General features: G+C 36.4%; 1 protein-coding gene across 2 annotated transcripts in view; it reads left to right on the forward strand.

The window, feature by feature from the left end:
• PRKCA (protein kinase C alpha) overlaps positions 1 to 13,705 on the forward strand; it is a 266,528-nt gene that overhangs the window by 172,173 nt on the left and 80,650 nt on the right. For both annotated transcript variants that reach the window (XM_067547328.1, XM_067547329.1), the window contains exons 4-5: positions 6,057 to 6,168; positions 7,762 to 7,890. In XM_067547328.1, coding sequence (XP_067403429.1) covers positions 6,057 to 6,168; positions 7,762 to 7,890 — 241 coding nt within the window. The remainder of the gene's footprint in view (positions 1 to 6,056; positions 6,169 to 7,761; positions 7,891 to 13,705) is intronic.

Raw genomic sequence — 13,705 nt, forward strand, 5'->3', positions numbered from 1 at the left:
TTCATGACTAAAAATCTGCTTCTGGGCTTGATTTATCTGAGAGTGTTATTGAATGAGGATTTCAAACATAGGCATGAGATGGAATCCCTTTTATTATTATGGATCCAGACCTGCAGGAACTCACAGGACCAAGCCTTAAGTGAGCTAAAAGAGCAATGTTTAATAAGTAATACGCATTTCACATGGTACACATGCTGGCAGCTCCTGCCTCATTAGTATTAATAGAATTCCTAGAATTTGGTGGATACAGTGTGAGAGAAATCTTAATAGGCTTTTCCGGTGCTCAAGGATTCCTTTGTGGTTTTTTGTTTTCTTCTGGCACTAGCGCACATTTTTAACTGACGGAGTACAGGCACAATCTGGAGCCTCACATGCAAAGATAGATCTAGCTCATAGAAGCTTTCCTCCTCAAAGTAAACACCTGATACTTCTGCCATTAAGCAATAAACACAATGCCATTTACTACCAGCCACTGGACTCCTCCTTAAAATATAACAGGATATGAGATTAGATAAAGATCCTGTGAACTCTTTGCTTCCAGGATACTACAAGGGTGACATATGGGAGCCTAAACATTCAAGGGAAATGCAGCATCCACATTGATGAAGACAACAGGTGGATAGTCAATGGGAAGAATGTTTCTGCTCAGTGCCTTAGGGCAATTGTTCAAGCAGCTTCATTCACAGAAGAATGTTACTGTTATAATATTACAAAAGTCATTACATCAATGATCTACCTAGTGTGTGTTGGTTGGTAAATATGTAGTGTTCTATCTAATCTGATACATTAAGCTAAATAGATTGTACCCTTTTCATACATTTTCATGTTTACTTCAAGTTTGCTACATCCTTATCATATCATGGAACCTATTTTCAAAGGCTGTTTTATGGAATTTCACATTTTATTTGCTATACCCATACAATTGGGAAGCAAAGTAATGACTGAAGTGCTCGTATGTGAATTCTCAGATATTGTTTTAGAATATGTGGAAGAGATTATTATAAAAGGCTCCATCTTCTGAATGATTTTATCTCAGGTCCTTCCCCCCCCCCCCCCCCCCCCCCCCACACACACACACACACACACACACACACAGATGTGCATACCCCTTTTCCTGGTTTAGTAATCTTAGGCAATGGTCTGGGTAATGCATTTGCCTTGAAATCATGGCTTTAGAGGTGTGCTTGTACCATTTCATATTCCAAGCTGTGACAAGGATACTGCACTGACAATTTGAAGTCCTGTAGTGCCGTATAAGATTAAACACACAAATAGAACAGCATTCCCTGCAGATCTAGTCAGCTAGATATCTAAATGCCAGCCCAGAATGGGAAAGATGTTTTACAGTGGTAACATGAATCATCCATGACTTGTTGCCCAACAGAAAACACAGGATTAAAAAAAGTGTGTGTGTTAGGCTGATGGAAAATGCCTCCTGTCATTTTCTAGCATTAAAAAGTTCCTGAGGTTTTTGTGTTTGCTGTCAATCAAGCAACTGGAAAAAATTTTAATGGATTTCATATTAAAGGAGAGTTTCCATTTCAGCAGGAGTCTTGATATTTTGCTGCATTTACACTCAGCCAACAAGGAGCCTTTTTTTGTGGATGTGAGTTTATAGACTAAAATGGTCAGAACAAATGTACTGCTGCTCAAAAGATCTAATTCATACTGTGTGTGTTATTTTAAACACAGCACTACAGGCATTTTCTTAAGTGGGGCAGGAAACTACTATTAAATTAAATGTAAAAAATTGAGTGATGCTTTAAATTATATATGCGTGTATAATGGAGAGCCTTATAAGTATTTGTGAAAGCCAGTGTAAGTCCTATCGTTTTGTATCCCAGTTGATTTATTTTGGTAGCATTTTACTGGTAATAAGTGAGAACTGAATTCTTCCCTCATGTGCATATATATAATTCTGCTTGTCAATAGTTGTTTTCTGGAGATATCTGAGGACAGAACTTGCCCCCCAAGTCTCCATGCTGTTGGTTTATATGTTTGTAATTTGAAAGTTTCATAAAATGTTTTACTCATTAACGTTATTGTATAGTTAGGTAAGATTAAGCAAGTGGTAGTCCCATTGGAGGCTCATTGTTATGTGACCTTATGACAAAAGTGGTCTAGCCTTTCCTAATATCAGACAATATTATTAGGCTATACAGTTAGGCCCTGATCCTGTAAACACTTCTGCACATGCTTACCTATACTACCATGAGTAGCCTGATTTCAATGGAAGTACTCATGATAGTCACATTAAGCACACATGTCAGTTTAATGGAGCTATCTGGTAATGGAGCAATCTCTGGTGTCCCACTATTTAACAAATGTATACATAATCAAAATGAGTGAAAAAGGTGCTGCATATGGTTAAATAACCTTTCTAGTTACAGCACACAGCATGATCTGTTTGTATGGAATAATCCTGCTTTTGCCAAATGTTTGAATGGTAATTTAACAAATAAAACAAAAACAAAAAAAGTAAAAAGGTATTTCATAATTACAACATGTATATAATGAACCCAACACTTTATTTTTATTATCTACTTTCAGGCTAAATATAACAGACATTAAACAGCTTACTGATATATACAAACGTGAATGCTTTAAAGCATATTAAGCCACTATAATAATACAATAAAAATTGGATAAAATAATGGAATTAGCTATATAACATGAAATTGTAAAGTCAAATAACATATTGTAGCCTATAGGGCTAGCTTGCCTTTACTAAATTCACTGCCTTGCCTTCATTATATTTAGCTGCTTTCATTACGTTCAGCTGTAATGCAAGAAACCTACAGTATCTTGTCTCCTGTAAGACATTAGCTGAAGCATAAGTGTGGTGAAATAAGCTGTGACTCTTGACATAGGTCAATGGTTACCTTTAGATTTTCAGAATTAAGGCATGCTTGCTTAATGGTAGGTGTTAGAATGTTCAAGTGCTATCACAAGGAACAAGGAAGTAGTAACCGCAAATCTGCTTAAGCAAGGAGTGATGGATATGATCATGAGCTGAAAGGGTAGTTACATGTATCAATATACTAACCTATAGGAGGACACCTCAACATTAGTAGGATGAGGAAATATGGAAAAGGGAAAAAAACCCTACTGAATATGCATTGATATAGTGGTGTCAGCGTAACATCTTATAAAAGCTGCATCCCACCTGTGCGTAGTAGGAGAGAGAGAGAACTCCTTGGAAGGAGCCAGAACGATGACCACTGGTGATGAGAGGGAAGGTGATAGTGATGAGGAAAATAATGTATATGTATCTACCTTCCTGAGTTAGAGACTCTGCTAAATGTATTAATAAACTACTTGGAAATAGAGAAGTATTCTGATACCGTGAGCACTGCAACTGTGCACATCAGGGTTCCCAACTGGATAGTCATTTTTATAATACCTGGCCTGATCTTGGACAAGAAGCTTATCTGCCCTCAAAGTGATATATGGGAATATTACATAATCTATAGATCGGGCTACAACATGACTTCCATGTTTGCAAACTAATAGCTAAATGCAACAAAGAATTTATCGACCTGATTTAAAGAAAATTGGGAGCAGAATCAATAGTGTCAGACAAGTATAATTGTAAATATTTGATAGATGATCACTTTAACTCGTATGTACCAGCCAGAGGCAATATATATCTATAGATAATGTATTGTACAAGTATTTCTATACTACAACTATTTGACAATACTTTTTACAGTTTTAGTGTATTATTACAGGTACAGCCCATTATTGATTAAGCATTCACAGCGATAATTTTCTATGTTTGCTTTTCCCTTATACTTACAGTTTTATAATCCATCAACCTTAAATGTCTTTTATGGCAGATGTTTGACAAAAGTTTTTTTAAAAAGTGCCTCTTCTGTATAAGTCTTAGCAACAGATTTATTGACCTTAGCAACAGAAACAGTGGTTAGCAAAATAATGTCTCTATATAATTATAAGTTAAGGCAGCATGAACCCTGGCTGCTTCCTAATTAGAAACAGAATGAAGAGTTAGTATTGAAACTTTATTTTAAATGGTTTAGATATTACTGTATACTACTACTCCTTCAGAGGAACTGTTTGCTTCTATTCTTCAGATAACCCTTCTGAAATGTCACATTCCCATGACCTCATACCACAAGATCCTATTGGCTGTATCTTTAATAAATAACAAACAGATGTTCTTGGGACAATTTTGAGTGTAGTTCAATTTAGATTAACAGTGTTCACAAAATAAATGTTGTACAGCATTTCTTTTCATTTCATATTTCAGGCTGAGAAATAAACACAAATAATGTAATATATTGTCAACTTGAAATCTCTCTGCATGCTTCACTAATCAGCTTGGACAATACATTACATAAATAATAAGGAAATTATTCAGATCTGAAATTCTGAAGATTTTATTTTATATATATTTAATACACAAATCATTATTAATTAAATATTAATAAAATTTCATAATACTTTTGTTATAAATATATGATAAAACTCTTAAGAAATACAGAAAAAACATACCAAAATATTAACCAAAAAAGGACCTTTTCATCAAATTTATGCTAATACATTAAACTCAAAGAGTTGTATATATAACAGATTTTACCTTTTCTTATTCACATTATGATGATAAAAATTGTTGGGTGGTCCTTAATTTGTAATTTAATAAAGCAGTTGTATTAGAAGCGTGTTTTCTTTTCTAATAATAATAGCAATTTTTCCATTTTACAAAAGGTATTGCATTCTGCTTATGAATCTTCTCAAGTGTTAGCTGAAAATCTGAAATTACCTTTACTGGCAAGCTTTAAGTTGACATGTTACTTTATTTTTGATGAATGTATGATGATACTCTAAATGTGAAATAATATGAACATGGGCAGAAAGAAACAAAACAAAACAAACACCCTCACCCCAAAACCAAAAAAAGAGTGATGATGCAGTTAATTTTGGATTCAAAATCAGTCATTTTTCAGTTGATCCACTTCCAAATAGGAAAGGTTCTGTATGTCATTTGACAAAGATCACAGTATAACCACAATCTTCACTAAAATAGGGGTGTAGCCATATTTTGAGAGGGGTGGGGGTGGGAAATTGTGATTCCTAAATCTGCATCTCTCTAAGTCCATGAAGTGAAACCAGGGCTGAATTTGGCCATGGGCAATCATCAGAATATTAGTGATAACATATTAGCACAATATTTTCTATGTTGTTGTATTAGGTGGTATGACTTTTCAAGCTTTGTTGTATTATTTGTGTGTGTGTGTGTGTGTGTGTGTGTGTGTGTGTGTGTAAATACACAATTAATACAGCATATGCATGTAAAGAGCTATACCTGCAGGCCTTATATAATTAAACTATTGAATCTTTGTGTTTATATTTCATTAGATATATTGGATCTAATTTTCAGAGGTTCTTAGTATCCACAGTTCCTACTGAAACTGTGGGCTTTTAGCATTCCTTGAAGTCTGGGCCTTTGTATATTTGGAGTTATAGTACAGTATTTGTTTGATTTAAGTGATTTGGATGTAATCCATTTCACTAGTCCTAAACTAGAAATCTTTTCCAAATTTCCAGTGGCATTAAGATGTCTCCTCACTGTTAATTTTTTAGTTGGAATTTCTGTCAGGAATAGCAGTCTGAGTAAAATATTTAGCACGTACCAAGTTAAAATTAGCTCATTTTCCTTTACAATAATACAGATTACAAATTTACAATATTTCAACATCATCTTTACAGTCGTATTTTCCGTGTTGTTCAGAATAAAGCACTTATTTTGAGTGTTATAATAAACTTCCAAGACACGTTTATTTCCAAATATCATATATCTTTATTTAGAAGCAATGACTGCTGTCAGTGTGTGTGTTTTAAGTGCAAATTGATAGCCTATATTCACTGAACTAGCACGTACCTCGTGAATATACTGTATTCTACAGTACAAAGTGTGCTTTTCTACTACATAAATTGTGGCGCTTTAATGTGTTCAACATTTACAGTAATATATGAAATTTGGTTTGCAGTTTTATTAGACATTACTTGAGAACCTATTTCTGCCTCCTCCTTAGGATCCCAGAAGCAAACACAAGTTTAAAATCCACACATATGGAAGCCCTACATTCTGTGACCATTGTGGATCATTGCTATATGGACTTCTACATCAAGGCATGAAATGTGACAGTAAGTTTTTTCTAATGTTGTTAAAAGGGCCTTTTAGATAATAAGTGAAACCATTAGGCAGCAAGTGTTCTCTTCCCTTTGACTGGAAAAACATTGTTTCAATTACAGTTAATTACAGTACTGTATATTTCAAATGAATATTTCATTATTGAAGACTCTTAGTAAAACAATATAAATCAGCCAAACCTCCTTCAGTGGGGAAAATGCTGTAAAAATATGCTAATGTAAACCATCTTGGTTATTGAAAAGGGAATCAATTGAATCTGGTGTGGCTAAAGTGTATTTGCCCTCTCAGTTCTGAAGAAGGTTCTATTTGGGGTGGAAGGGATGAATCCTTTGTGGAGACCTTGATTCAGTCCAGCTGCTAGCTAAGATCCCATATTTCATTGTCACCCCCGCAGCAACCGTAAGTTGTGTGGAATTTGTTTCCCAGGAGATAGGCAAAAGGAATCACCCTTTGGTCTACACAGGGGTGGCAAAAACAGACAATGGTTTAAAATGCATAAATATTATTTGTATTCAGTCAATACAGCCATGCTCTGGTCTGACTATCTGCTACTACTGCCCCATCTCCTTGCTTCACGTCACCTCCAGACTCCACAAATGCACTGCCTACAACCATTGTCTTGATTTCCCCTCTCCATTGTTATCCCACCTTCCTTCCAAACTAGTTGCCTACTGCTCCATTCCAAATCAATGTTCATGATGACCTCGTTATGGACAAATATTACACCCTCATATCCCTTGATCTCTTGTGTGCTATTGGCATGCTCTATCATCGTCTCCTTGAAATCCTGTCCTCTCAGTTCTTTTCACCATTCTGTCACTGGTTCCAGAATATTTATTGTGGTGATGGGGGCAGAGCATGGACTATCTCTTCTTCCAATTCTGCATCTCAGCTTGTCTCTCTGAAATCTCTCGCTAGATTTCTCATTACTAATTTAATATGATTAATATTTGAATTCCTTATCTTCCATCTCAAAACATCCACTCACCCTTTTCTTTGTCATTGATGGTATAACCACCATTAACCTGTCACCAGGGTAGGTAACATGAATATAATTTTTGACTGCCTTCTCTCTAGATCACATATCCAGGCCATGTCCAAATCCTGACATTTCTTCTTCCATTACATCAGCATGATCAGTCTTTTCTCTCATTTTGTCTCCCTCCCCCCATGTTGTTACGGAAATTTGCAAAAATTATTTACAGCACTGTATTTCATCAATAAGCATGCTGTCAATTTCTGTGTTGGTTACAATAATTTATAGTGAATGTTTTTATATTTTGAATCAGATCTTTATTCCATGGACTCTTTATTTTGTCTGTTTACATTCCATTAATAAGAAATGTATAGGTGACTAAAGCTGAGCCTTTTGTTGTGGTTAATACTTCAGTTTTTTAAATGATATTGTCTATCAAATTTCCTTTATTAGGATGGCCATAGCGTTTTGGTCAGTAAAAAATAAACAACAATTAAACAGGTGTGATAGAATAGTGTTACCATTCACATTTCCCACACATATTTAGCATAAATATATCGACTTCCATTCATGCCATCATTTTCTGAACCTTTTCTTTCTTGATCCACAGCTTGCGATATGAATGTTCACAAACAATGTGTAATAAATGTCCCAAGTCTGTGTGGAATGGATCACACAGAGAAGAGAGGAAGGATTTATCTGAAAGTTGAAGTCACTGGTGATAAACTGCAAGTCACAGGTAAAAAAAAAAAAAAAAAAAAAAGTGTTCTGGTTACAACGGAAGGGCTTAATTTGAACTTTCCTGGGCTTTGGAATAACTAACATAAGGCATGTGTTCAGCAGTATTTGCAGCCCATTTGTGTGCAGGGAGTGAAATCTAGGCCCATTGAAGTAAATAACAGAACACCCCATTAATTTCAGTAGGGCAAGGATTTAATTCAATATGTGCTTTATTCTAAGAAAAGCTGTTAGTTATTATTTAAAAGAACATGTTTGTTTAGAATAGATAAGTGCAAGGTTGAAAGAAATAATAGTGGCTCTAAAGAAAAACACAGGAACACTACCTTTTAAAAATATCTGTGAAATTAATTTTTCAGATAACTAAGAGTAACCAGAATTATTAAACATTCAGAAAATTTGGTCCTCACTTACTGAGACACAGCAAAAGACTGCTTAGATTTCTCCATTACCTAAAAAGTTATTTCCTACAGTTCACGCAAAGACAATTTGGGTTTGGTCCCAAATACTCTTCCAGACAAAATATAAATATAAAAAACCTACATTCTGGGGAAAGAATTAATTTTAGTTCTAATGCCACAGTAGGGCAGAGCTGGATGTTTGAGGATGTCTCCATTTTTTTCTTTGTTTCCTGGATGCATTGAAGTATCAGTTGTTGCTGTCATCGTATGTACATGTTGAGCATAGTCATGTTGTCCCAGCCTTGCCCCCTTTAAATGCTGGTCGGTGCAGTCTACCAAAAATACATTACATGATAAAGGATATTCTCTTTAGTTATTCATTTTTTCTTATGTTTCAGAATAAGTTAGAACACACATTCTGGGTTTTCTTGTCATGCTGTCTATGATTATAAAGGAAACCACTTAACCATATCTGAATTTTTAAGATTTTTACAGGACCTTCAAGATTTTTCCCATACATCCTTACCTACATTTCTTCTTCATTTTGGCACCAGAATATTTTACACAGTACTCTATCAAATCTGGTAGAATGCCCTGGAAAGGGAGGAAAGAGAAGGATGACGGATAGCTACAAAAGATCACAATAGAACCCATGTGATGATTAATTGTAGCTAACTTTTTCCAGTTGTTTCCCACTGCTGTAGGAGGAATAAACTTGTCCACGTTGCTGTTATTTAGGGAATGTTACTTTCACTAAGTAGTGAAGGCATTTCTTAAATGGTGATGCAGGGTGTCTAATTTTAACTGTACCATCAGGAGGAATTGATTGGAAAATTATAACACTGAAAAAATTGAATATTTGTATTAATCTAGGCCATTAATCAGAAAGGTATTTAAGCATGTGCCTAACTTTTAAGGTTGCACAGCAGGAAAATTCAACAAAGCACTTAAAACACATGCTTAAGTCCTCTTGACTTCAGTGGGATTTAAGCACATGCTTAATTGCTTTGCCCAATAGGGATGACTTTAAGCAACTGCTTTGTTAGGCATGTGCTTAAGGGTTTTGCTGAATTAGGGCCCCTGGGTGAAGTTGTCATTCAGCATTAGTTAAATGTCCTGAAGTAGTGGTAACATGGTTCAGAGTATAGGAATGTAATAGGAAACTAAGGATAGTTTGAAGTCTTTTCAAATACTGAGCAATGAGCACTGCATTGACAATAAATAGTTTTCTTTTATAATAATTTGTTTTAGCATCCCTCTGGACACTAGTATCTGAAACTACTCCAGATTAATTAATTTTAACCTTTAATAGTAGCTTGACTTTAAAGACAGTGCAGAAGGTCAGTTTCAAAGTCTTGCCAACTCATCAATTAGCCATGAGCTACAGACATCAGTTAATATTTTCATCTTTTTATGTATTGTGACCTGATCCTGCTTCCTTTTAAGTCAATAACAAAACTCCCATTGACTGTAGCAGGATCAGGCTCTCTGTTAGCTTTTTGTATTATAAATGTCTCTTCAAAGTATCAAAGAGGGTAAAATGATTGTACCTTCTACAAGTGCTGCTTGGTTCTTTTCACATGCATCATCATGTTGAAGAAATACAGCAGATCCAACAGTTTATTCCCTGAGCATTGAAGATACAATTTTTGTAGCTTTCAAGTGTATCGGTTTTAAGAAAAGGTACTCAGAGGGGAAAAAAAACCATCAGAAGTTGTTTTAGGGCAAGGAGGTATTACTGTGGTTAATGCTGCAAAACTGGACAGGTTCAGTGAGATTCCAAGGTAGGATGTGCACTCAATCATTTGTTTGCAGTGTTATCAGGGCCACACTATTAGAGAGATAAAATGGGTAAGATTAATATCTTTATTGGACCAACTTCTGTTGGTGAAAGGGGCAAGAAGAGCTCTGAAGAAAAGCTCTGTGTAACTTGAACATCAACAGAAGTTGGTCCAATAAAAGATATTACCTCACCCACCTTGTCAAGTGATTATTCAAAAGATTGGTCTGTTACTTCAGTATATACGTATCTCTAGGAAAAGGACCAATTTATCTACAGAATTGTATAAAGATACCAGAAAAAATATTCATGATGTTATAACAACAAAAAGCGATTTGGTAAGAGTTAGGCATGTGCTGCACAAAGAATTAGGCGTTGCCCACTCTCCTGTCCATATATTGTGTCTCTCTCCTTTTTAACAGCAAGCTAAAAATATTTTAAGTGGACAGAAAGACTCTAAGAAGTAACCACTCCAGGAAGATTCATTAGGGAGGCAAAACAGACTATTGGTTTGAAATACAAAATTATCCAGTAGCACAGAAGAAACTGAAGAAATTATACTCGGTTTAAATCCAAGATAGATGGCTTGTAGCTTTTCCTTTTGAAAGAGAGTTTTAGTGTTTATCTTTAAAAACAAAAATCAGTCTTTATTTTTTAACGTAGAAAATGAACTCTCTGTTGAGACAGCATATTGCTCAAAACTTCTTCTTTGGCATTTTCTCATTCACTATCCCAGTTGAGTTGTTACTCTGAATGCAGCAGATGAGCTTGCAGCATTGGCAACGAAGATACTTGTTGCTGCCACAGTTGTGATTCTTTGCCTAGTCATAAACCTCCGCTATCAGTGTGGGTTCTCCAATGCCATGTATTGATAGAGCAGTTTTTTTTAAAAAGATGTTTGTCTCAAATTCTCTTATATTGAATATAGCGGTAATAGACAGGCGATTGTCTAGAATGCAGGAATATATTGCATCTGAATGTCCTTAGTCTCCTGTGGATTCTTGGTAATGTGACTGAAATTAGAATTCAGACAAAATGCCTTGCAATTTGCATCTAATGTACACTGGGCATAAAAAAACCATTGTTTATTAAGCACCAGCATTGTGGTTAATCATCTAAAAAACTTTACTGCACCTAAATCACAAAAGATTTCTGTCCCAGTTTTATAACCCTAGGAGTTTTGGATAGTTCACCTAAGCAGCATCTAGGTTTCTGGCTGCTCAGCTTGAGCTAAACCAAATCTTTTCAGGTTCTCTGATTACTTATAGTTTTGGGACAAACCAATAATAGGCCTTAGAGTGTAGTGGAAAGGTCTCAGAACTGCTTTCTCATGTATCAAAGATACCTACTATCATTTCACAAAAATCTTTCAGAGTTTGTAAACTTCTAACATGGAAGGCAAAGGATAAGATGGTCTTTTCCACCAGCATAATACCCTGTAAAGCTGAATTACGTTGGCTTTCAGAATGAGTCTTTGGTCACATTTGTTTCAACATTGCTAGCAAATAGTCTAGGACCTGCTGGACTGCATAAATATTGGATAGGTTGTGCTGACTGCCAGAGAAGGTCTACTGAAGGCCGGAACTACTAAGGAGAAAAACAGCAGCTTGACTGGGCTAACTATGCTTCAAAGCCAAAAGCAGGGTCCTATCTAACAAAAAGTCTGAAAATATTTATCATCCCTGCATCCAGGATGTTTTGATGGTATAAAATGGATGCACTGAAAGAGTCATTAAGCCTGACTTGAAGATAGCAATCGTTGTGTTTTTACCACTATTTGATACAGTTTAATCATTGATCTTTTCCTTCTAAGAACAATGGATCTTTTTGAATGGGATTCATAATTACTTATCTTGCCAGTAGATGAGCAGAAGGCAGGAACCAGCAAATGTAGCAGAACAGGCCTGAGGCACCATCACATTTAAGATGAAATCCTGGCTCCCCTGAAGTCAATAGCATCCCTGCCAGACCAGCAGGGATGAGACGTGCTGCCTAGAAGAGAGGGGAAGGCAAATCGCATAGTTGGTGAGGCAGGAACCAGGTCTCTCCTTCTTCTCTGTGTAATGATTGGACTGTGAACCTGCTGGGGTAATGGTTGGAACAGAGGTAGCCAGGACTAGTGGCAGCATCAGGAGCCAGGTTATCAAGTCTGGGGTGAGTGAGAGCCAGGAGCCAGAGTTCAGAGTAGTGCTCATAAGCCATATGTCAAGTCCAAGCAACAATCCATTGCTGAGGGCCAGAAATCTGGACCCAAGCATCAGAATATGAATACCAAGTCCAAGGAAGAGGCTGGAGCCAGAAGCTAGGATTCAGGGACCAGAGTCAGAATATCAGCCAGAGCAGGGGCAGAAGGCAGCAGCAGGAAACCAGGGACAAGAAGCAGGGATATAGAGTGAGGGCTAGAAGCAGGAAGGGAGCTAAGAGCAGCCCCAGAAATATAGCTGTGGGCATGGAATGCTATTGAGCAACCGGGCATCTAGATCTGCTGCAGGATTTAAGACTGTGCCTGTTGGAGCCTTCAACCCATCAGAAGGCTGGGTTCATTTGCTCAACTGGCTGATGGGCAGGTCTGGGTTCAGCTGTGGGTCCCTGACTCTCCAGTCCTCCACGTCACATGGACAGGGCAGGTCAGTTGGTGCTCATGCTCTCCCTTCCCTCCCTCCCCCCTGTTTTTTAATAAACTCTGCCCAGGTTTTTCAAGGGCATCTGATGTCCTAGTTATTCACCATAATGAAAATGAGCTTGGGCCTTGCACCAGAGTAAAATTGAGAATTAGGATGCAGAAGGCTGTGAAATTGATTACGTGATTATGTTCACACATAAAATTTGTTTGGTCAGAGATGCTCTCAAGAAAGCCTGGTGGGGAGCTGTTGAGTTAGCCTGTGTGGAGAGGCCCTGGAAGAACATGATCTGTGACATTGCCAGTATAAATCTGGAGACATTGTAGCTCAGTGATCACACACAGGGCATAACCATTGGAAAGGATTACCTATGAAGTTATGGAATCCCTGTTCTTGGAGGTTTTTAAAAACAGGTTAGACAAACAGCATGGGTGGATGGACTAGATGACCTTTTTATTTTTATGATTCACAAACCTGCACGAAGCCTTCAGCCTCTCTAGATATTAGTCAGATTTTAAGATATAATTTAACAACAAAAAAACCCTGATTATATGTTTATTCAATGTTATCTTTAGGCAATATGCATTCACACAGAAGCTGATTTGCACTACATTTGTGTATTATCAGAAAGTAAGAGTGTTATTCTTTATGATCCCTGTAGGTTTAAAAAAAGGTTGGTTATTTGCAATACTTGGACATAAATGAGGAGCTACAATACAACTGCATAAGTAAATCCTCATAGTTCACAGATTTTATTCGAAAAATACTTTTCTAAAATGTGAATACAGCAAAATGGTAAAAGGTATTTTGTTATAGGTTGTTAAAAATTTCAGTATGTTCATTGTGGAACAGTCACAAAAATATATTTCAAGTCAAGTTTTTTCATAATCACCATTTGATTATGATACTGTGGCTCATATGTTTAAAGAAATGCATTTCTAGCCTACAATTAATAGCTCGCTGGATGCCAAGGCAAATGTTTGTTATAGTTTCTCAATGTATACAGTAATTGTG

Source organism: Emydura macquarii, unplaced genomic scaffold, assembly GCF_026122565.2.
Source record: "Emydura macquarii macquarii isolate MOO-44397 ecotype Brisbane River unplaced genomic scaffold, CSIRO-AGI_Emac_v2 contig_1230, whole genome shotgun sequence".
Classification (NCBI taxonomy): Eukaryota; Metazoa; Chordata; order Testudines; family Chelidae; genus Emydura; species Emydura macquarii.